We start from the raw sequence: 22,454 nt of genomic DNA, 5'->3' as shown, positions 1-22,454 counted from the left end.
GATGGATGGGGTGAATTCTCTGTAGATTATACAGTTAACAGCAGTCACCTGTCCTGGTGTTGATGTAAGCCCCTCCCGTCGGGACATTGTGTAGGACACTGTGTCAGGGACAATAGCAGGCGTGAGGCGTCGCTCAGGGCACCTATGGTAGCAGGTGACCTGGCCACACTCAGGGAGGGAGGGGCCACACGGAGGGGGGCTATTCAATCAAACCAAATAGACCAAAATGACGTTGTTCTTGTGCTGAAGGATGCAAGTTGTATCAGTCATGGTTGAAACAATGTTCAGTGTGTGAAGGAAAATGTGTGAGTATGTGTGTGAACAAGCAGATGTTTCAAGAGCGTTTCTAAGAGTAGGTTAACCATAGTCAAGAGTAACGTTATTGTATGCCATTTTTATGCCATTTAAAAACAAATTTACATTGTTTTTTGTCAGATGCAACAAATGGTCAACTCCGATTCCCGGTACAGCAGCCATCAGCCAATGGAAGCGCTCAGACCCAGGAGCCAATCAGGCATGGGACATCAGAGTCAGCTGACCACCATCAACCAATCACAACTCAATGCCCAGTTGGGACTGAGCGGGAACAACGTTACCCATAATTCCCCATCTCCCCCTGGGAGCAAGTCGGCCACACCCTCTCCTTCTAGTTCCGTACATGAGGATGACAATGAAGAATCAATAAAGGTGAGCATAGAGATGAATAGATACATGCATGTGTGTGGCAGGCACACACACACACACACACACACACACAGAGCACAGAGAGAGAGAGAACCGACACACGCGAACATATACACACGCACAAAACAACTAACTTCCTTATTATACAGCCCCCACACACACACGCACACACGCACACACACACACACGCATGCACATAGACACACATACACCTATTTGTATAAGTGTGAGTCATCTGTAACCTTTGCGCCATTGCATTTGTTTACCCTTTCCCTTGGAGAATGAAGTCAGTGGAGAGCTGCTATCTTAATGCTTATGTGATTGCTCATACAATGGTGCCATTTTCCATGCATATACAACACTATATGGAAATCAAACCAACGGGTACTTTTCCCAAACACCTTTGCCATATTCCACGCCCTTATTTCTACCGTATGTTTTAACTGCAAATAGCAATCTTTTGGGAAATGAAACTATTTCAATATTTTATGTGCCCCTCTGGAAAAATCCTTATGTTTAATTTAGTGGAGTATAAAATCTAATGCGGTCAACATTTCAGAAATGTGCACTGCGCTATTCAGAGTTATGGCTATTTCTGTGTTTCCAGTATGAAGCCATTTCTAAACATATTCATAAAATGATGGATAAATGAAAGTCTTGCATAGTTATAACTACCGGTACTAAGATCTGTCAAGTTTTTTTTTATACAGAAACGATTTCTATCTGTTTGCAAAGTCTCACATTCATGATCATGTTCATTATCTCACATAGAAAACAAATCGTTTTAAACGGTACATTCCTATTGGACAAGATCAGGTAAATAAACCAAAATATTTATGTATGTTCTGGAAAATGTTAGGAAGGATATACAGTCAGCATTTTAAATAGTGCCCTGAGTTTTTCCTGATCATGGTAAGGAAAAACTCTGTGTCCTACAGTATACTGTACATAGCGTATCTACTATTAAAGTCCATTCTGATCTATTTAAACAATCAACACTCACTCTTCACACACTTCGCTCACTCCAGAAGCACATTTAGTCTGACCATTCCTTCCTTCTCTCTTCATCAGGCAGAGAAGCGACCGGCAGTGGTCGAGACTCCCAAAAAGCCCAAGACCCCCAAGAAGAAGAAGAAGAAGGACCCCAACGAACCCTCGAAGCCAGTTTCTGCCTACGCCCTTTTCTTCAGAGACACCCAGGCAGCCATCAAGGGCTCCAACCCCAATGCTACCTTTGGAGAGGTGTCCAAGATAGTAGCCTCCATGTGGGACGGCCTCGGAGAGGAACAGAAACAGGTACGACACCTATAGTACAATGCATCCTCATACCTCCTCAGACCTCTTCATATACACTTCCTTGTTGGATTTCATTAGACAGGATCAGCCCCACTCTGATGCTATAGAATAGATTATAATATACACTGAGTATACCAAACTTTAGGAACACCTTCCTAATATGGAGTTGCACACCCTTTTGCCCTCAGAACAGCCTCTATTCGTCGGGGCATGGACTTTACACGGTGTTGAAAAGTGTTCCACAGGGATGCTGGCCCATGGTGACTCCAATGCTTCCCACAGTTGCGTCAAGTTGGCTGGATGTCCTTTCGGTGGTGGACCATTCTTAATACACACAGGAAACTGTTGAGCGTGAAAAACCCAGCAGTGTTGCAGTTCTTGACACAAACCGGTGCGCCTGGCACCTACTACCATACTCTGTTCAAAGGCACTTCAATCTTTTCTCTTGCCCATTCACTCTCTGAATGGCACACAGACACAATCCATGTATCAATGGTCTCAAGGCTTAACATGTTTTATTTAACCTGTTTCCTCCCCTTCAGCTACACTGAAGTTTATTTAACAAGTGACATCAATAAGGGGTCATAGCTTTCACCTGTATTCACCTATTCAGTTTATGTCATGGAAAGAGCAGGTGTTCTTAATGTTTTGTATACTCAGTGTATTAGATAATAAAATAATAGAATATAAGGTTATTGTCCTCACAAAAAGAGGGAGAAAAAGTTGATGAAAAAAACGACATTAAATCCTTTTCACAGTTTCACAGTAGAAATAGCTAGTGGCTCTCCCTGGTCCTGTGGCTCTGCTACTGTGAATGCTACTGTGTGTTTTGACTTACAAATGGCCTCTTGACAGAAGCAAATGGAAGAGGAAGCTTTTACATATTTATTCTAGTAAGCGCCGTGCTATTGTCCTATTACATACGCGCACATGCACACACACTCACTCACACACTCACAGAAACACATTTTCTTACAAACACACACACACACACACACACACACACACACACACACACACACACACACACACACACACACACACACACACACACACACACACACACACACTCACTCACACACTCACAGAAACACATTTTCTTACAAACACACACACACATACACACACACACACACACACACACACACACACACACACACACACACACACACACACACACACACACACACACACACACACACACACACACACCTCCATTGTGGCGTAGAGCTGCACACGGAGAGGAGCATAGCAGTAAAGGTGGAGGAGGATGTCTGTCTGAGGACAGGACAGTGTACTTCCTGGAGAGAGAACAGCAACAGCTCGGAGGACAGGCAGGCAGGCAGGCAGGCAGGCAGGCAGGCAGGCAGGCAGGCAGGCAGGCAGGCAGGCAGGCAGGCAGACAGACAGACAGACAGACAGACAGACAGACAGACAGACAGACAGACAGACAGACAGACAGACAGACAGACAGACAGACAGACAGACAGACAGACAGACAGACAGACAGACAAAAGCAGACAGATGGATGGATTGTGAAGAGGAACAATCTAGTTCTATATAAATTGGAATCCTTTTGAGTATTATTTAGATTTCCCCAACTTTATTAAGCATCATAATAGCTTCATAGGACATAAACACTAACCCCAGTAGATGGGTTTCTTTCTAGGAATTAAGTAGTTTGGCAACTGAAGTGCAATGTTTACTGTTCTGTCTTTTATAGGTGTACAAAAAGAAGACAGAGACCGCCAAGAAGGAATACCTGAAGCAGCTGGCAGCATACAGAGCAAGCCTAGTCTCACAGGTAGGTACCAGAACCAGACAACCTGGGAGCTGTAGTTCTTCTATCGTGATAAGTCTTCATAAGGGCAGTGGTCAGTTGACTCTGTAGGACTCTGGTAACACTGTTGTGCTCTCTCTCTCCCGCTTCCATCTCTCGCTTTCCCATCTCTGTCTTTCCTACTCCTTCTCCCGTCTTCCTTTCTCTGTCCTCTCGCTCTCTTTATCTCTCCCTCCCTCCCACCCTCCCTCCCACCCTGTCGCTCCCTCCCTCCCTCCAGAGTTACAATGAGCCAGGTGAGGTCAAAGTGTCCCAGGCCTCCTCCATGCTGGGCCCCAAGCCCCCCGTGTTCCCCGGATCAGGCCACCAGCACCCCCAGCAGCACCCCCACCCCCATCACTCCCACCCCAGCCTCTACATGAGCCACCCCTACCACCACCAGAGCCACCACCCCCACCCCCACCACCAGCAACAACAGTCCCAGCAGCACCAGGCCGGCCTCAGCCCCCACCTGTCCCCCCTCCAGGGTCTCTCCCGGGGGGTGACCCCGCGGCCCAGTGGACCCCATTCAGGTGGGGTGTCTCTGGGCAGCATGGCGGCGGTGTCCCCCCCTCCTTTCCAGATCAGCCCGCCGCTCCACTCCCACTCCCACCTAGGAATGCACCACCAGCAACAGCTCGGAGGACACCCGCTGTCTCTGCACTCACCCTCAATGGGACAGGTTAGTTGAACAGACACACACACACACACATGCCCAAATGCATAAAAACACACTCAAAATAAAATCACATTTTATTTATTACATGCGCCGAATACAACAGGTGTAGACTTAACCGTGAAATGCTTACGTACAAGCCATTAACCAACAGTGCAGTTTTGAGAAAAACAAGAGTTAAGAAAATATTTACTAAATAAACTAAAGTAAAAAGAAAAGAAAAAGTAACACAATAAAATAACATTTACGAGGCTATAATTACAAGGGGTACCGGTACCGAGTCAATGTGCGGAGGTACAGGGTAATTGAGGTAATAAAGTGACTATGCATAGATAGCAGCAGCGTTAATAAAACTGGGGGTCAATGCAAATAGTCCAGGAAGCCATTTGATTAGCTGTTCAGCAGTGTTACGGCTTGGGGGTAGAAGATGTTTAGGAGTCTTTTGGACTTAGACTTGGCACTCCGGTACAGCTTGCCGTGCGGTAGCAGAGAGAACAGTCTATGACTAGGGTGGCTGGAGTCTTTGGCAATTTTTAGGGCCTTCCTCTGACACCGCCTGGTATAGAGGTCCTGGATGGCAGGATGCTTGGCCCCAGTGATGTACTGGGCCGTACGCACTACCCTCTGTAGCGCCTTGCGGTCGGATGCCGAGCAGTTGCCATACCAGGTGGTGATGCAACCAGTCAGGATGCTCTTGATGGTGCAGCTGTAGAACTTTTTGAAGATCTGAGGACCCATGTCAAATCTCCTGAGGGGGGATAGGTGTTGTCGTGCCCTCTTCACAACTGTCTTGGTGTGTTTGGACCATGTTAGTTTGTTGGTGATGTGGACACCAAGAAACTTGAAGTTCTAGACCTGCTCCACTACAGTCCCGTCGATGAGAATGGGGCGTGCTCAGCCCTCCTTTTCCTGTATGCCACGATCATCTCCCTTGTCACATTGAGGGAGAGGTTGTTGTCCTGGCACCACACTGCCAGGTCTCTGACCTCCTCCCTATAGGCTGTCTCATTGTTGTCGGTGATCAGGCCTACCATCGTTGTATCGTCGGCAAACTTAATGATGGTGTTGGAGTCGTGCTTGGCAACGCAGTCGTATGTGAACAAGGAGTACAGGAGGGGACTAAGCACGCACCCCTGAGGGGCCCCTGTGTTGAGGATCAGCGTGGCAGATGTATTGTTGCCTACACTTACCACCTGGGGACAGCTCGTCAGGAAGTCCAGGATCCAGTTGCAGAGGGAGGGGTTTAGTCCCAGGGTCCTTAGCTTAGTGATGAGCTTTGAGGGCACTATGGTGTTGAACGCTGAGCTGTAGTCAATGAACAGCATTGTGGCCCGGGTGAGTTCAACACACATGCAAAAACACACACTCAAGTGCACACACACACACACACTGTACATATTATGCATATTGTGGTTATACACTCAGACATGGCCACCTACAATGTACAGCTTCAAACACTTTACACATACTGTACATACATACATGATGCAAGCACATGAAATGGAGAGTATGATGGGTGTGTATGTTATTAACCAGTGGTTCTCAACTGGTTTTGCCTCGGAACCCAAATTAAACCATGTTGTCTCAGTCGCGATCCAATATGCGCGTCACGATTTTTTGTTTTGTTGCCAAAATGCAATCTGGAAAACTATGTTTAATGCTATATTGATAGTGAATCCACCAATTATATGACAAGGGAACAACAGCCCCACCTTTTTCATTGTCATTCATTCCATTTTGCCCATATTCTTGATGAAGAATGTTAAGTTCACTGGTTTGAGACCACAACATCAACCAAATCCGCTAAATAATGTTGCTAATAACTCTATATTGAAAATACTGTGATTGAAAAAAAAATAGTTCAGAGGTTAAATTATTATTTTTAAAATATAATCTCTACACACTTTCTACCTGACGTTAGTTGTTTAAGTTGAGACTGCAGTATTTTTCATAAAAAGTCAGTAAATAAACGTTTTATGTATTTTTTTACTGAGACACTATGGACCCGTTCAAAACCTCGACCCACCGGTTGAGAATCACAGTTATAGATGATTCATTTCAATGTTATTTACAATCATATCCGGTCCCTTCATGTGCCAGAGATTGAAGGCAAGATAGGATGTATTCATACTACTGCCAGTCCAATACTGTACATTCACATTACACACTCTCTCTATCTCTATCCCTGTTTTTCCTTTTCTCTCAAAAACACAACTCCCCTACACACACACACACACATACACGCCACACATACGCACACACACACACACACACAATCCCCCATTTTCCATTTTCTCCCAGTAATAAACAAATGCATTAGGCTGAGGATGTTATATAAGGGCACCAACAGCAGCACATTGAGATTGATGAATGCATCAGTGGTGGAGACAAAACGCCAGGCAGGCAGGGCTATCTGATGAAGCCAGTCTAGCAGACAGGACAGGACACATACACAGGAAATGAGATGAGTTCTCTGTAGGAGCTAGTCAACAACGCAGATTGGAAAAAGGGAAGTGGACCTCTCTCTCTCTCTCTCTCTGTGTGTCTCTCTCTTTCTCTCTCTTTCTCTCTCTTTCTCTCTCTCTCTCTCACTCTCTGGACCTTAGATACAGAATACATACAAGAATGCAAACTGTACATCAGAATTGTATTTAAAAAAGCAACTGACCCCTTCAGAGGATAAATCACCCATCCGTTTCTATGCACAAAAACACCAAGATTCGCTGCCTCACTAATGCAACAGACAAGTTGTCCTGAGAAAAATCAACAACAACAAATAAACCACAGAAGATATATCCGAGAGAGGTCTCTGTATAATATTAGATGAGATGTTACTACAGGATCAGCTTTACTCCCTGTACAATCTAACATGACCCGCCTTCTTTTCCCTTTAGGGAACTACTTTTGACCAGAGCTCCATAGGGTGGTGTCATTTGAGAGGAACATTAGTTTAATAAGAGGACTAGGTTATCAGGTATCAACTGGACCAGGTCGTTATGGAAACAGGTATCCAGGGGAACAGGGTGACATACCTCTTGAGTGAGAGAGAACACTCACCTGATCTCCTGAGCGTGGTACTTAGAATGAATAACAAAACAAGGGTTTGTGGGAGATTCTAGGTAAAGGCGTTGGGGTGAATGGTAGTTTTCTATGCCACTCACTTCCTAGACGAGTTATATCAATATGGAGGTTAAACAACATATCCTAGTAGTTAGACTGTGTTCTACCACTCTTACCTGTCCAATGTGTTCAGATTATTTAACCTCCTTAGAATATATAATATAAAGGAAAGGGAGCATGTTGATACTGTACACTCTTAGATAAAAAGGTGCTATCTAAAACCTAAAAGGGTTCTTCGGCTGTCCCCAACCCTTTGAATAACCCTTTTTGGTTCCAGGTAAAACCATTTTGGGTTCAACGTAGGGTTCTACATGGAACCCAAAAAGGTTCTATCGGGAACCAAAAAGGTTCTACCCGGAACCAAAAAGGGTTCACCTATGGGAACAGCCGAAGAACCCTTTTGGAACCCTTTTTTCTAAGAGTGAAGCTCTTAGACTGTAGACTTGAGGTACAGTATTCACTAAGCATGTGGGAATCATTGTTGTTGTTTTTAAGAGAGGGAACTGCCATTTATCTACTCTCAGCAGGCAAATTAACTGTTGATGATCGAAGAAAAAAAAAATGGGAGAGGGGGAGGGAGAGGGGGAGGAGGGTGTAGAAGGGTGCCTCAGTCTTCATACAGATTAGAATATGAATTTGTCTGAAGTCCAATTTTAGATGAGCTGCTTGTATGGGGCTGCCTGTATGGCTGTGTCAGTCCATGGAGAAAAGGGGGGGAGAATGGTTAAACAGAGGTTTGGGTTTGGTTGCCACTAAGCTCCCAGCGCTCAGATCCCTCTTTTATTGGGGACTTTTAAATCCCACGGGCAGTAATAATCCTCCCTTGCTCAATTTTGCATATTTTGTTGCGGAGAGAGCGCAAAAAAACCCTGCTAGGGCTGAAACTTTTTCCCTTAGTTAATAGAGTAGGGAGAGGGGGGGAGAGGGGGTGGGCATGAGAGAGAGAGAGAGAGAGAGAGAGAGAGAGAGAGAGAGAGAGAGAGAGAGAGAGAGAGAGAGAGAGAGAGAGAGAAAAAAAAAGGGGCAGATGGGGCCTTTGTGATGGAGTGAAGGAGAAGAATTTGTGGAACAATGCCTGAATAGGTGAGAGTCTGAGGAGGAGAAGAGAACTCAGCCACCTGCTGTCCCCTCTCTTTCAGAGCAGAGCTCGCAGCGTAGCGCCCAGATTCACTTCCCTTTCATACGTAGTCTCTCTCTCTCTCTCTGTCTGTCTTTCTATCTCTCTGTCTCTCCCTCTGTCTTTCTTTCTCTTTCTGTGTCTTTCTCTGTCTCTGTTTCTTTCTCTCCCCCCTCTCCTCTATCTCTCCCACTCCTCCCTCCCCCAAACAAAAAAAGACAAACACTTCAAGAAACCACAACATTAAAATATCTGCTCCCCTAATTAAAATAACTACTCCTTTTTTACTCCCCATCTTCCGTCTGTCCCACTTCCCCAGCTGGTTAGGCTCCACCTTCTCAGAGTACACTATCAGGTCTACCATTGACTCGCTATAGGGAAGCTCAGTCAATAACCAACTCCCAACAATGACGATGCCCTCATGAGTCATCGTGTCTTGACCAATGTCTATCACAGCTCATTTGAATAGTGTCATACTATAACATAACATGGGAGGTCATTATTTGATGAATTGATTCGTATATATCTGTGTGCAGTACTGCTATAGAGAAGTCTGCAAATACTTTCCCATCCACAGTATCCACAGATCCGTTCTCCACAAGCTAGCTGATCTGTTGCTCTTACACATCACAGCACGTGACTTGTATTGGCTGTCATTGGCTTTTTTATTGTTGTCAGAGCCATCAGTGTCGTGGGAATTGCGAGCTGTGGACTCAGACTCCATAACCACTTGTGAGATTCTAACCATCTGTATGTAAATGCAAGGCGCTCATCCTCTTTTGAAGGATAATTCTCCAAGTCTGGCTTATGATGATGTGCACATACTGTATGTACATGCTACACTGATGCACTTTGCTACGGAAATACATACGAGTTTGATATACTCAGACAACGTTTCGACTCTTAGGTCTTCGTCATGACTGACATTAGAATCATAGAATTCAATAGAATGCGTCTCCTGTGCGTCTTTTGCCATTTATTCTAAATAGACTGATCTGTAATTCATCCATGACCAAGATGGCTGCCATTATTGACACATTCTAAAGTCTATTGCTTATTTCACTGGTCATTGTATGTACACTACATGGCCACTTGCTCGTCGAACATCTCATTCCAAAGTCATGGGCATTAATATATAGTTGGTCCCCTCTTTGCTGCTATAACAGCCTCCACTCTTCTGTGAAGGCTTTCCGCTAGATGTTGGAACATTGCTGCGAGGACTTGCTTCCATTCAGCCACAAAAGCATTAGGGCATTGATGTTGGGCAATTAGGCCTGGCTCGCAGTCGGCGTTCCAATTCATCCCAAAGGTGTTCGATGGAGTTGAGGTCAGGATTCTGCGCAGGCCAGTCAAGTTCTTCCACACTGATTTCGACAAACTATTTCTATATCGACCATGCTTTGTGCAGAGGGGCATTGTCATGCTGAAACAGGAAAGGGCCTTCCCCAAACTGTTGCCACAAAGTTGGAAGCACAGAATCGTCTAGAATGTCATTGTACTACTGTAAGATGTATGATTAAGATTACCCTTCAATGGAACTAAGGGGCCTAGCCCGAACCATGAAAAACAGCTTCAGGCCATTATTCCTCCTCCACCAAACTTTACAGTTGGAACTAGCAAAACTGTTCACCTGGCATCCGCCAAACACAGATTAGTCCGTCGGACTGCCAGATGATAAAGCGTAATTCATCACTCCAGAGAACGTGTTTCCACTGCTCCAGAGTCAAATGGCCGTGAGCTTTACACCACTCCAGCCGACACTTGGCATTGTGCATGGTGATCTTAGGCTTGTGTGCAGCTGCTCGGCATGAAGCTCCCGACGAACAGTTCTTGTGCTAACGTTGCTTCCAGAGACAGTTTGGAACTCGGTAGTGAGTGTTGCAACCGAGGACAGACGATTTTTACGCGCTATGCACTTCAGCACTCGGCGTCCAATTCTGTGAGCTTGTGTGGCCTACCACTTCGCAGCTGAGCCGTTGTTGCTCCTAGACGTTTCCACTTCACAATAACAGCACTTACAGTTGACCGGGGCAGCTCTAGCAGGGCAGAAATTTGACAACTGACATTGAAAGTCACTGAGCTCTTCATTCTACTGCCAGTATTTGTCTATGGAGATTGTATGGCTGTGTGCTTGATTGTATACACCTGTCAGCAACGGGCGTGGCTGAAATAGCCGAATCCACTAATTTGAAGGGGTGTCCACATACTAGTGTATCTCTATGAGTAGAATAACACAGATAACACTGGAAAATGGTATCTAATGGTAGTTTTGTTTTTGTTTTCCAGGGATTCCCTCTCCAATCAGATTTCCAGAACATGCTCAACTCGTCCGGTGGGCAGGGACTGTCCCCATCCATGGACTACAGACAGGTGTGTCGGAATGGGCCCAGCCAGCACCTCGACTGGACCAGCGAATACTGTGGCAATGGGTAGAAATACTCATCCTTATTATATTTTCTTTTTTTATTTGATTTAACCTTTATTTACAGTTGAAGTCGGAAGTTTACATACACTTAGGTTGGAGTCATTAAAACTCTTTTAACCACTCCACAGATTTCTTGTAAACAAGCTATAGTTTTGGCAAGTCGGTTAGGACATCTACTTTATGCATGACGCAAGTAATTTTTCCAACAATTGTTTACAGACAATATAATCATAATATAATCCTGTATAATTCATTGTATCACAATTCCAGTGGGTCAGAAATTTACATACACTAAGTTGACTGTGCCTTTAAACAGCGTGGAAAATTCCAGAAAATGATGTCATGGCTTTAGAAGCTTCAGATAGGCAAATTGACATCATTTGAGTAAATTGGAGGTGTATCTGTGAATGTATTTCAAGGCTTACCTTCAAACTCAGTGCCTCTTTGCTTGACATCATGGGAAAATCTAAAGACTTCAGAAAAAAACATTGTAGACCTCCACAAGTCTGGTTCATCCTCGGGAGCAATTTCCAAATGCCTGAAGGTACCACGTTCATCTGTACAAACAATAGTGCACAAGTATAAACATCATGGGACCACACAGCTGTCATACCGCTCAGGAAGGAGACGCGTTCTGTCTCCTAGAGATGAATGTACTTTGGTGTGAAAAGTGCAAATCAATCCCAGAACAACAGCAAAGGACCTTGTGAAGATGCTGGAGGAAACAGGTACAAAAGTATCTATATCCACAGTAAAACGAGTCCTATATTGACATAACCCGAATGGCCGCTCAGCAAGGAAGAAGCCACTGCTCCAAACCGCCATAAAAAAGCCAGACTACGATTTTCAACTGCACATGGGGATAAAGGTCATACTTTTTGGAGAAATGTCCTCTGTTCTGATTAAACAAAAATAGAACTGTTTGGCTATGATGACCATCGTTATGTTTGGAGGAAAAAGGGGGAGGCTTGCAAACCGAAGAACACCATCCCAACCGTGAAGCACGGGGGTGGCAGCATCATGTTGTGGGGGTGCTTTGGTGCAGGAGGGACTGGTGCACTTCACAAAATAGATTGCATCATGAGGATGGAAAATGATGTGGATATATTGAAGCAACATCTCAAGACATCAGTCAGGAAGTAAAAGCTTGGTCGCAAATGGGTCTTCCAAATGGACAATGACCCCAAGCATACTTCCAAAGTTGTGGCAAAATGGCTTAAGGACAACAAAGTCAAGGTATTGGAGTGGCCATCACAAAGCCCTGACCTCAATCCTCTAGAAAATGTGTGGGCAGAACTGAAAAAGCATGTGCGAGCAAGGAGGCCTACAAACCTGACTCAGTTACACCAACTCTGTCAGGAGGAATGGGCCAAAATTCACCCAACTTATTGTGGGAAGCTTGTGGAAGGCTACCCTAAACGTTTGACCCAAGTCAAACATTTTAAACGCAATGCTATCAAATACTAATTGAGTGTATGTAAACTTCTGACCCACTGGGAATGTGATGAAAGAAATAAAAGCTGAAATAAATCATTCTCTCCACTATTATTCTGACATTTCACATCCTTAAAATAAAGTGGTGATCCTAACTGACCTAAGAAAGGGAATCTTTACTAGGAATAAAAGTCAGGAATTGTGGAAAACTGAGTTTAAATGTATTTGGCTGAGGTATATGTAAACTTCCGACTTCAACTGTAGTATGACAAAGCAGAATGGAGAAACATAGCAGATATGAGAGTATGAATGGAGTTCATATTCAGATTGACCTTTAGGGCCGGTTTCCCAGAAATGGATGAAGCCCAGTACTAAGAAGTACTTTGAATTTAGATTCTATTTTGAGCAAGCTTTGTATTCCAGGAGGAGGCTTAATCGTTAACCAGGAAACTATCCCTTTATGGATTGCTTAAACATCTGTTAATTAGAACAGTTGCTAACCCAAGTGTCTATCAATCATTCAAATTGTATTTTAAATGTGTTTCATAACACAAAGTCTGTTAAGAAACATTGATTGATTATTATTGATTGATTACTATTCATTATTATTTGTCATGGTTCCTCTCTATTATCTTCCTTCAGAGCTCTTCAGAGAGACAAGCCTCTGTTCCTGACCTGATCTGACCTCTAACCTCTACACACCTCCACTCAACCACCCATGGACCGGATCGCAACCAGACCCGGTCCACATTCAGTCCCACTCTTTATTCACTGAACCAAGGCATGATTATCCTCTCCCCCAGTAGAAAGTCCTTGACCACCACCCCCCATTCTGGCTGAACCATCTGACCAACTGACCGTCACTCAAAAACAAGAAAGACATAAGCACATATTGCAAAACATCCATATTTTGATATTTGTGGTTCTTTATGATCTACCTTGAAAAAAAATCATACTGATGTTATGAGTGGGTTTCGGATAGTTTTGTAACAAACACCCTCCCCTGATATTAGATTTAAAAAATGTAAAGTTCTGGACTTTTTAATTGTTGGATGGCCATAAAGGCAGAAAGGAAATGTGCTCAAAGAGTTGAACGAATAGGCAGCACTGTCATATCTACTGATGTGTGGTTGGATCGTTACTGATATATCGTTAGATTGTGTTTTGAGGAAGACAAGCTGATGACCATTTTTTGATCATGACCGTTGTTCAAATCCCAGAAGTTAATTTAGCACTTAGGGGCTTTTGGGGCTTTTTTTCTCCACACATAGCAAGATGTAAACCAAAACCCCAAACTAACAGACCTTTTGAAAGGAAAGACAAGATGTTTTAGCCTTTGAAAGAAATTAACAAAGAACACATGTATTATATTTCTATCACTCTTTCTCTCTCTGTCTCTCTCTGTCTCTCTGTCTCTCTCTTTTTCTCTATGTCTCTCTCTCCCTCTCTGTCTCTCTCTATGTCTCTCTCTCTGTCTCTATGTCTCTCTCTCTCTCTGTCTCTCTGTCTCTCTCTATGTCTCTCTCTCTGTCTCTATGTCTCTCTCTCTCTATGTCTCTCTCTATGTCTCTATGTCTCTCTCTGTCTCTCTCTCTCTCTCTGTCTCTCTCTTTTTCTCTATGTCTCTCTCTGTCTCTCTCTCTCTATGTCTCTCTCTCTGTCTCTATGTCTCTCTCTCTCTCTCTCTGTCTCTCTCTATGTCTCTCTCTCTGTCTCTATGTCTCTCTCTCTCTCTATGTCTCTCTCTATGTCTCTATGTCTCTCTCTCTCTCTCTCTGTCTCTCTGTCTCTCTCTCTCTCTCTGTCTCTCTCTTTTTCTCTATGTCTCTCTCTCTCTCTATGTCTCTATGTCTCTCTCTCTGTCTCTCTCTCTATGTCTCTCTGTCTCTCTATGTCTCTCTGTCTCTCTCTCTCTCTATGTCTCTCTGTCTCTCTCTCTATGTCTCTCTCTATGTCTCTCTCTCTGTCTCTCTCTCTGTCTGTCTCTCTGTCTCTCTCTCTGTCTCTCTCTCTGTCTCTCTATGTCTCTCTGTCTGTCTCTCTGTCTCTCTCTCTCTCTCTCTCTCTCTCTCTCTCTCTCTCTCTCTCTCTCTCTCTCTCTCTCTCTCTCTCTCTCTCTCTCTCTCTCTCTCTCTCTCTCTCTCTGCTACTGGACTGCCTTAGAGACTGCTGTGTGTCTTTGAGCAGAGTTGTGTTGCTCTTTCTAAACTGATGATGATGATGTTCATAGGATCCTCTGTGGACTATGCCTCGGCTGGTTAGTGTAGCCATCACCTCAAGCTGTACATAGATTTCTGTTTTACTCTTACTCCTAGAGTATAAAAACAAAAGCTTTTTTTCCCCCAAGTGCGGTGTGATTGTGAATTGGATCACACCGGTTTTAATTTAACTATCAAAGAATAAGGGAAATTGATTGAACAGCTTTTATAGCTGTTTGGATGCTATTGGGCGTAAGAATTGTCAATATAATGATATTTGTAAGATAACACTTGGTAAATCAGTTGTTTTCATCCTCTGAAATAACGTCGTAAACGTTGGCTGCCCTTTACCTGGAAAACATCACAAAATATGAGTTTTGTGAAAGTAGACAAATAAAAACAAGTTTTGTTTTGTACAAGGACAAAATCCTTTTTTTGTACAACTTCTGGGCATATTGATGATATGGATTGTCATCAACCTCCTGTATCTGAAGTTGCTTTTCTTTATCAGCAGAAAGTGTCTGATAATGAGAGAAGGAGATTGGTAGAGACAGATTGGCAGAGTGGCAATATATAACCCTGACATCTGGCTTGTCATCGCTCTTCTGATCGCTCCATCGCTCTCTCTCTTTCTCTCCATCAAGTCTGTTCATCATGCTGCGCCTATTTATGAAACAATAACTAGGTGTTTTTTAAGCCCTTATGTTTAATAGTGTTGATGATGGCTGTCTTCTCTGTTCCATTTGGGTTCCTTTCTTTTGGCAGAAAAACGTCTCCAGGCAACAACAATGTGAAGAATTGTGTTCTTATTTTTAGTTTCTAATGTGTTTGAAAGAAATAAAGTCAAACCTGCATTTTTTTGTGCAGTAATCACTCACTTTTGGATTCCCTGTGTTTTTATTTCAACCTAAAGTGCCTGAGGGATTGGGAGAACATAGACAACCAGAGTCCTAATTGTGTATATCCTTGTCTCAGAGTTTGAGAGTAGGTGTCGACTAAAAGTAGCAATTTCAGCTTTATCGTGAAGATTAAAATACTTCCATGAAGATGTTTTGTTTTGTTACTGTAAACCAGTAGTTATGGTGATTTAGTTTGAGTTGGATTTATTTGCACCAAAGAAGACAACTGATAGTCAACAATACAGATTTTTTTTTTTTTACGAAAAAGAAACGGTGTGCAGGTGTGGTTGGAAGCCCAAAGGCTTACATGAAAACCACACAACAAAAAACAACATACAACACATAAGTATCACAATCGCTGTATTTCAGGGAAGAAAAATACTTGTTTAAATTCAGTCTTCTACTGTGTTATGTTTTGTACAATTTCAAGACTATGTACTGTACATACAGATGTAGACTGTCACAGCCAGCACAGTAATAATTGATCAATATAGATCAAGAGATTGATGAACACCAAGTAGGCAGCTGTTAATATCATCCTCGCCAGACCATTTTGTACATGGTGTCCTGGTTGGTCAGTTTGACCAATTCATGAATGTATTATCAGCTAATATTACGAATACCGGTAGTACGTTTTTGGATCATTATCAAAATGGGCCTAGAGATTGTGATTTGCTATTTAGAAAAAAAAGGAAAAAGTATTTACGATAGTGTTAAAGTTTCAAAGTACAATATGTATGCTCATATCTATCAGTATCGTGTTCGTTTAAGCTGAGAACAATAGCGTGTGTTGTGGGTGAGGGTTGGCGTGTGTTCATCGTGATTCCATTTAATCTATCTTTAACAAGTTACTCTGAACAACAATTTCCTCTTTCCATCTGTCCAGTGCCTATGAATGAATATATTATGCACAAGTCATGTACCCCATAGACTAGGAGTTGCCAACCCTCCTCATGGAGAGCTACTGGGCATGCAGGCTTTTGTTCAAACCCTACTTTAACATACCTGATTAAGCTGATGAGCAGCTGATTAGTAGAATCCTGTGTGTATTCAGCAGGGCAGGAGCGAAGTTCTGCAAACCCAGTAGTTCTCCAGGAGGAGGGTTGGCCTCCCCTACCATAGACTGGCCTGAACTCCACATGAGAAAGACATCAGTAGCTATGCACTGCCATCTGGCGGCCAAAAGATAGAACAACATGTAAAACAATTGCATTAGCAGTGAATACATGACCAGAAGGGGGCGCTAGAGCTAATGATATAGTACAGGGGTACTCAACTCTTACCCTACAAGGTCCGGGGCCTGCTAGTTTTCTGTTCTACCTGATAATTAATTTACATTTACATTTAAGTCATTTAGCATTAATTGCAGGTTGTTGTCCCAGGTCTAAATCTGTCCCTGATTAGAAGGGAACAATTAAAAAAGGCAGTGTAACTGGCTTCGAGGTCCAGAGTTGAGTTTAAGGGATATAGTACATTACATATCCATTTCTGGGGGTCGTGGTACTGGTGGGGGTGAGACTGGGGCCCCACCATGGAGGCCCTGGGACTCTTTGACCTCACCTGGGGAGCATCGTTGTAACTCTGGAGGAAGAGAGAGGTGTGTGGTACAGTCACCTTCAAAAGGAGTGGCACCCTTGATAAAAAATGAACAAAAAATAATGTATAGAATAAATAATACCAGTACTGAGCTATATTGTAATTTTCCAACATGGGAAATATATTTTACTTGATTAATTACTCAATGGAATCAACCAAAAATAATGAAATAAAAAATTCTGAACAAAAATGTGCAAAAACTATATCATTTTTGGTACCCCTGTTTTTAATACCCACCCCTTGCGAGGATAATGTCACTGAGCCTTTTCTATAATGTTTAATCAGATAGGAGAACAATCTCCTATTGGAGAACATTGGGAGGGATCTTATAATTTCTCCATACAGAATCCTTCCAGATCCTTGATATCCTTTGTCTGCTCTTATGGACTGTCCTCTTCAATTCAAACCACAGGCTTTCAAGGGGGTTCAAGTCCGGAGACTGAGATGGCCATTCCAAAATGTAGATGTGATGGTCAATTAACAATTTCTTGTTGATTTCGATGTATGCTTGGGGTCATTGTCTTGATGGAAGATCCACTTATGGCCAAGTTTCAGCCTCCTGGCAGAGGCAACCAGGTCTTTGGCTAAAATGTCCTGGTACTCGGTAGAGTCCATGATGCCGTTGACTTTAACAAGGGTCCCAGGACCAGTGGAAGCAAAACAACCCTATAATACACAAAGATCCACCACCGTATCTTACAGCAGGTATGAGGTTCATTTTCTGCATATGCATCCTTCTTTCAGCGTCAAACCCACCGGTGGTGTGTGGCCAAAGAGCTCTATTTTCATCTCATCTGACCATAGAACCCAGTGTCAATGCCATTTAGAAAACTCCGGGCGTTTCAGTTGTTGGTTGCTCTCAATAAAAAAAAATCTGGCAACCCTTGCAAAGAGTTTATTGGCATTAAAGTGGTGTCTAATTGTAGATTGGGAGACCTGGGGCCTGATTCTGAATAGGAAATTACGCCTTTCTTGCTCACGCCTTTCCTGCGCACTTCTCAGTAGTTGGTATTGACTTACCTTATGAAGTTGCGTAACGGTCTTTGCAGGCATGGTTCCTTTGCGTGTGCTGAATAAATGTAATTAAACTGCTGAAAACCCTTCCACTTGCTGGCCAACCAATTTTCTCATGGATTTTTCATTCAATAAGGTTTTCAGTACATTTATCATAAGCTATGCCTTTAAATAGAGTATACCTTTAATTCGAATTTTGTCGATGGACCTGCCAGTGTGGTGCCAGGACAACAACCTCTCCCTCAACGTGAGCAAGGCAAAGGAGATGATCGTGGACTACAGGAAAAGGAGGGCCGAACATCGGCGAGGCTGTAGTGGAGCGGGTCGAGAGTTTCAAGTTCCTAGGTGTCCACATCACCAGCAAACTAGCATGGTCCAAACACACCAAGAAAGTTGTGAAGAGGGCAGAACAACGACTTTTCCCCCTCAGGAGAAAGAAAAGATTTGACATGGATCCCCATATCCTCAAAAAGTTCTACAGCTGCACCATCGAGAGCATCCTGACCAGTTGTTTCATCGTCTTGTATGGCAACTGCTCGGTATCCGACCATTAAGGCGCTATGGAGGGTAGTGTGTACGGCCCAGTACATCACTGGGGCCAAGTTTCCTGCCATCCAGGACCTATATACTATATGCTACAGAAGGTAACAAAAAATTGTCAAAGACTCCAGTCACCCAAGTCATAGACTGTTCTCTCTTTTTTTTTGCTTTTTACTTTTACCGCTTTTTCTCCCCAATTTCATGGTATACAATTGGTAGTTACAGTCTTGTCTCATCGCTGCAACTCCCGTACAGACTCGGGAGAGGTGAAGGTCGAGAGCCGTGCGTCCTCCGAAACACAACCCAACCAAGCCACACTGCTTCTTGACACAATGCCCACTTAACCCGGGAAGCAAGCCACACCAATGTGTCTGAGGAAACACCGTGCACCTGGCAACCATGTCAGCGTGCATGCGCCCGGCCCGCCACAGGAGTCGCTAGGGCACGATGGGACAAGGACATCCCTGCCAGCCAAACCCTCCACTAACCCGAACAACAGTGGGCCAATTGTGCGCCGCCCCATGGGTCTCTAGGTCTGCGACAGAGCCTGGACTCAAACCCAGACACTCGAATGGCACAGCTAGCACTGCGATACAGTGCCTTAGACCACTGCGTCACTCGGGAGGCCCCAGACTGTTCTCTCTGTTACCGCACGGCAAGCGGTACCGGAGCGCCAAGTTCAGGTCCAAAAGGCTCCTTAACAGCTTCTACCCCGAAGCCATAAGACTGCTGAACAATTAATACAATTGTGACCCAGACAATTTGCCTGTTCAAAGTGGAAAAATTATCTACTTAATTTTTTTCCGATAGAAACCACATTCGCCATGCACTGTATTTTATAAATGATAAGAGCTATTGATAAGAGCTAGGTAAATGTGCAGTCATCTTGGAGAAGGGGATTGTAAATACACAGAACTGGTTTAATATGATTTTCCTTATGATCACTGGAGACGATATATATACATAATATACAGGGGGTATGGGGTACAGGTTAGTCAAGGTAATTTGTACATAATAAAACATTTATGCATCTATGCATCATTATCTCCGTTTCAGCACAAACTGTTAGATTTAAAAATACTCTGATCTTGTAGAATATTCAGGAAGATTTTAGGGTTAGGGAAGTATGTATCATAAAAAAAACAGGTTTGAAGAGACTTTGGAGAGCCTTTACACATCCTGAATGTTCATCCTGGGAAAAAAGTGTACAATAGGATGGAACAATAAATTCAACCATATTGTACAATTTACACGGACGTGACAGAGGAAAGAATTGTAAATGGAATGATGCAAAATGTAAGCTACAAATTGAAGAAAACTAACACTAATGTGAGAGTTAAAAATGTATGTGGTATTACTGAAAGTGGCTCTCAATAGTGGCTAATATTTAACATGATACAAACTGTAAGATAAAACCGAGAAAAGCCCGGACATAGTCTATAATTAAAACATGAGAAACCGCATAGATCAACTCGGCAGGTTCAGCCCTACAGAAGCCTATAGCTCGGGTGTCCAAACTTCATCCAAGCAAATTATGACGACTCACAATTAAAATTCTGAATAGCGGCACAGCTATTTATAGACTGTTTCACTGTGGAAAAGGGGCGGCAATACATGTCATGTTGATATGATTTTCAGTTTTCTTCCATATGGCTGGTTTCACATTCGTCTCCAGTGATCATAAGGAAAGATCATATTAAACAATTTCTGTGTATTTACAATCCCCTTCTCCAAGATGACTGCACATTTACCTAGCTCTTATCAATAGCTCTTATCATTTATAAAATACAGTGCATGGCGAATGTGGTTTCTATCGAAAAAAAAAAAAAAAGAAGTAGATAATTTTTCCACTTTGAACAGGCAGGTTTGCTCGACCTTATTCATAATTGTGGAATTATGAAGGAATTAAATCAAGGTCAGAATACGGTTAATCTGCAGACACACCGCCACACCTTCATTTCATAGTACTCCGCCCGAACGAATCGCGTGTGAATAGCATGCTATTGTCATGCTTAACGTCAAGGTCACAATACGCATACAGAGAAAAGTGCATAAAAAGGGAATAACGTTCCATATACGGTGTTAAACTCTGGTCGGAATCAGGGCCTTGGTCACCCCAAAATGCGACCAAATTCTGTAATTCTCCATCTGGGACCCTGGGATTTTTCTTTGCCCCCTTAACCAACTTCCTCACTGTGTGTTGAGGCAACACTTGCGCCATATACTAGGGAAGGTTAACACTGTTCCATTGGTTTTAAACGTCCTTATTAATGCCCTAATAGTGGTATGTGGTATATTCCATGTTGTTGCTATTTTTTGTACATATTGCCTGATTTATAAAGGTCAACAGCCATTTGTATATTTTTGTTAGTGAGTTCTTTGCCTTTCCAAGTGGCGATGGATGAATCAGGGTTTGAATGTGTGTTACCAGAGATACTGTATAATGACGAGCTGGTTTTACAATGGGACGCCCTAACAATGGGAGACGTTGTCCCAAAAGGCGGGAGTTTATTGCTGTACTCCTGCTTGGACAGATTTTGATGGGAGTTGACCCTCTCGCTTCGCCTCTTCCTCTCTGGTATTACCTCATTTGTATAACTCCGGGAAACAGGAAGCCAAGATACACCACACTAACAGAGATTTTTGGAGATCACAATTTTTTATCTGTACCATTATGGTGTCGGTGACAGCATGGGCTGTGTGTGCCATTGAGCCTCCATTTTAAAGTAGTCCATTTCCTTCTTTTGATGTTTGAAAAAAGTGTCAAGCTAATATTGGTGACTTACCACCACATGCATTGCTGGAGTCTTGAACCAAATGTTGTGTGTGTCATTCATTTATTGTGGCCAGTAAATGGTCATATAGCTTAAAGCCATTTACAAACTTGGCAAACCAATTTGAAATAGACAATGCGCTGATCACTGACTGATTGCTCCCAATCCATAGGAATACCCACTGAGATTACTTCTTTAAAATGGTGGAAGCCCTCAATGGCAACATCCATGCAAAAACTTTTATTTCCAAGTAATGAGCTCTATGGCCACAATACAGTTGAGATAACATAAAAAAGGAAAATATTTAGGCAGGTTTTATTTAGAAGAATCTTTAGGTGGGAGGGCGGAAATAGTTTTGACATCTTTGAGAAACCAAATATTACTTGTTAAAGAAAATATTTTTTTCTGAGTAATTGTTTAACGATAATATAATTCTCCCCCCCCCTTTTTTTTTAACAATATAGCTGTGTTTAGAATTATGTCTTTCTTCATCTTTATCAAGGATGCCAAACATTTTCTAAAGCTCTATTCTATTCTGTTTCCATTTTACTGTATCTTAGTCCTCAGCCACTCTGATATTGCTCGTATATATTAATTCCATTCCTTTACTTAGATGTGTGTATTAGGTATGTTGTGAAATTGTTAGATATTACTGCAGTCGGAGCTAGAAACAAGCATTTCGCTACACCCGCAATAACATCTGCTAAACACGTGTATGTGACCAATACAATTTGATTTGTGGCCATTTTGTCATGTTCACTTTATACTCAGACATCTAGGCCTAATATAAAGCATTATGAGTTATACATCTCTACCACTCACAAATTCAAAATCCCATGACAAAATAATCAAATAAGCTGAC

The 22,454-nt window shown here is 42.9% G+C and overlaps 1 protein-coding gene across 2 annotated transcripts in view; it reads left to right on the top strand.

Annotated features, from left to right (window-relative positions):
* Window positions 1–15,646, top strand: part of LOC139550929 (thymocyte selection-associated high mobility group box protein TOX-like) — a 55,998-nt gene extending 40,352 nt beyond the window's left edge. For both annotated transcript variants that reach the window (XM_071362207.1, XM_071362206.1), the window contains 6 exons: window positions 436–687; window positions 1,756–1,980; window positions 3,704–3,784; window positions 4,041–4,481; window positions 10,999–11,141; window positions 13,214–15,646. In XM_071362207.1, the coding sequence (XP_071218308.1) occupies window positions 436–687; window positions 1,756–1,980; window positions 3,704–3,784; window positions 4,041–4,481; window positions 10,999–11,141; window positions 13,214–13,250 (1,179 nt within the window). In that variant the 3' untranslated portion in view covers window positions 13,251–15,646. The remainder of the gene's footprint in view (window positions 1–435; window positions 688–1,755; window positions 1,981–3,703; window positions 3,785–4,040; window positions 4,482–10,998; window positions 11,142–13,213) is intronic.
* Window positions 15,647–22,454: the final 6,808 nt, after the last annotated feature.

Source organism: Salvelinus alpinus, chromosome 23 (assembly GCF_045679555.1).
Source record: "Salvelinus alpinus chromosome 23, SLU_Salpinus.1, whole genome shotgun sequence".
Lineage (NCBI taxonomy): Eukaryota > Metazoa > Chordata > Actinopteri > Salmoniformes > Salmonidae > Salvelinus > Salvelinus alpinus.
The sequence above is the reverse complement of the archived record's forward strand: the minus strand, read 5'-3'. Positions and strand labels throughout refer to the sequence as shown.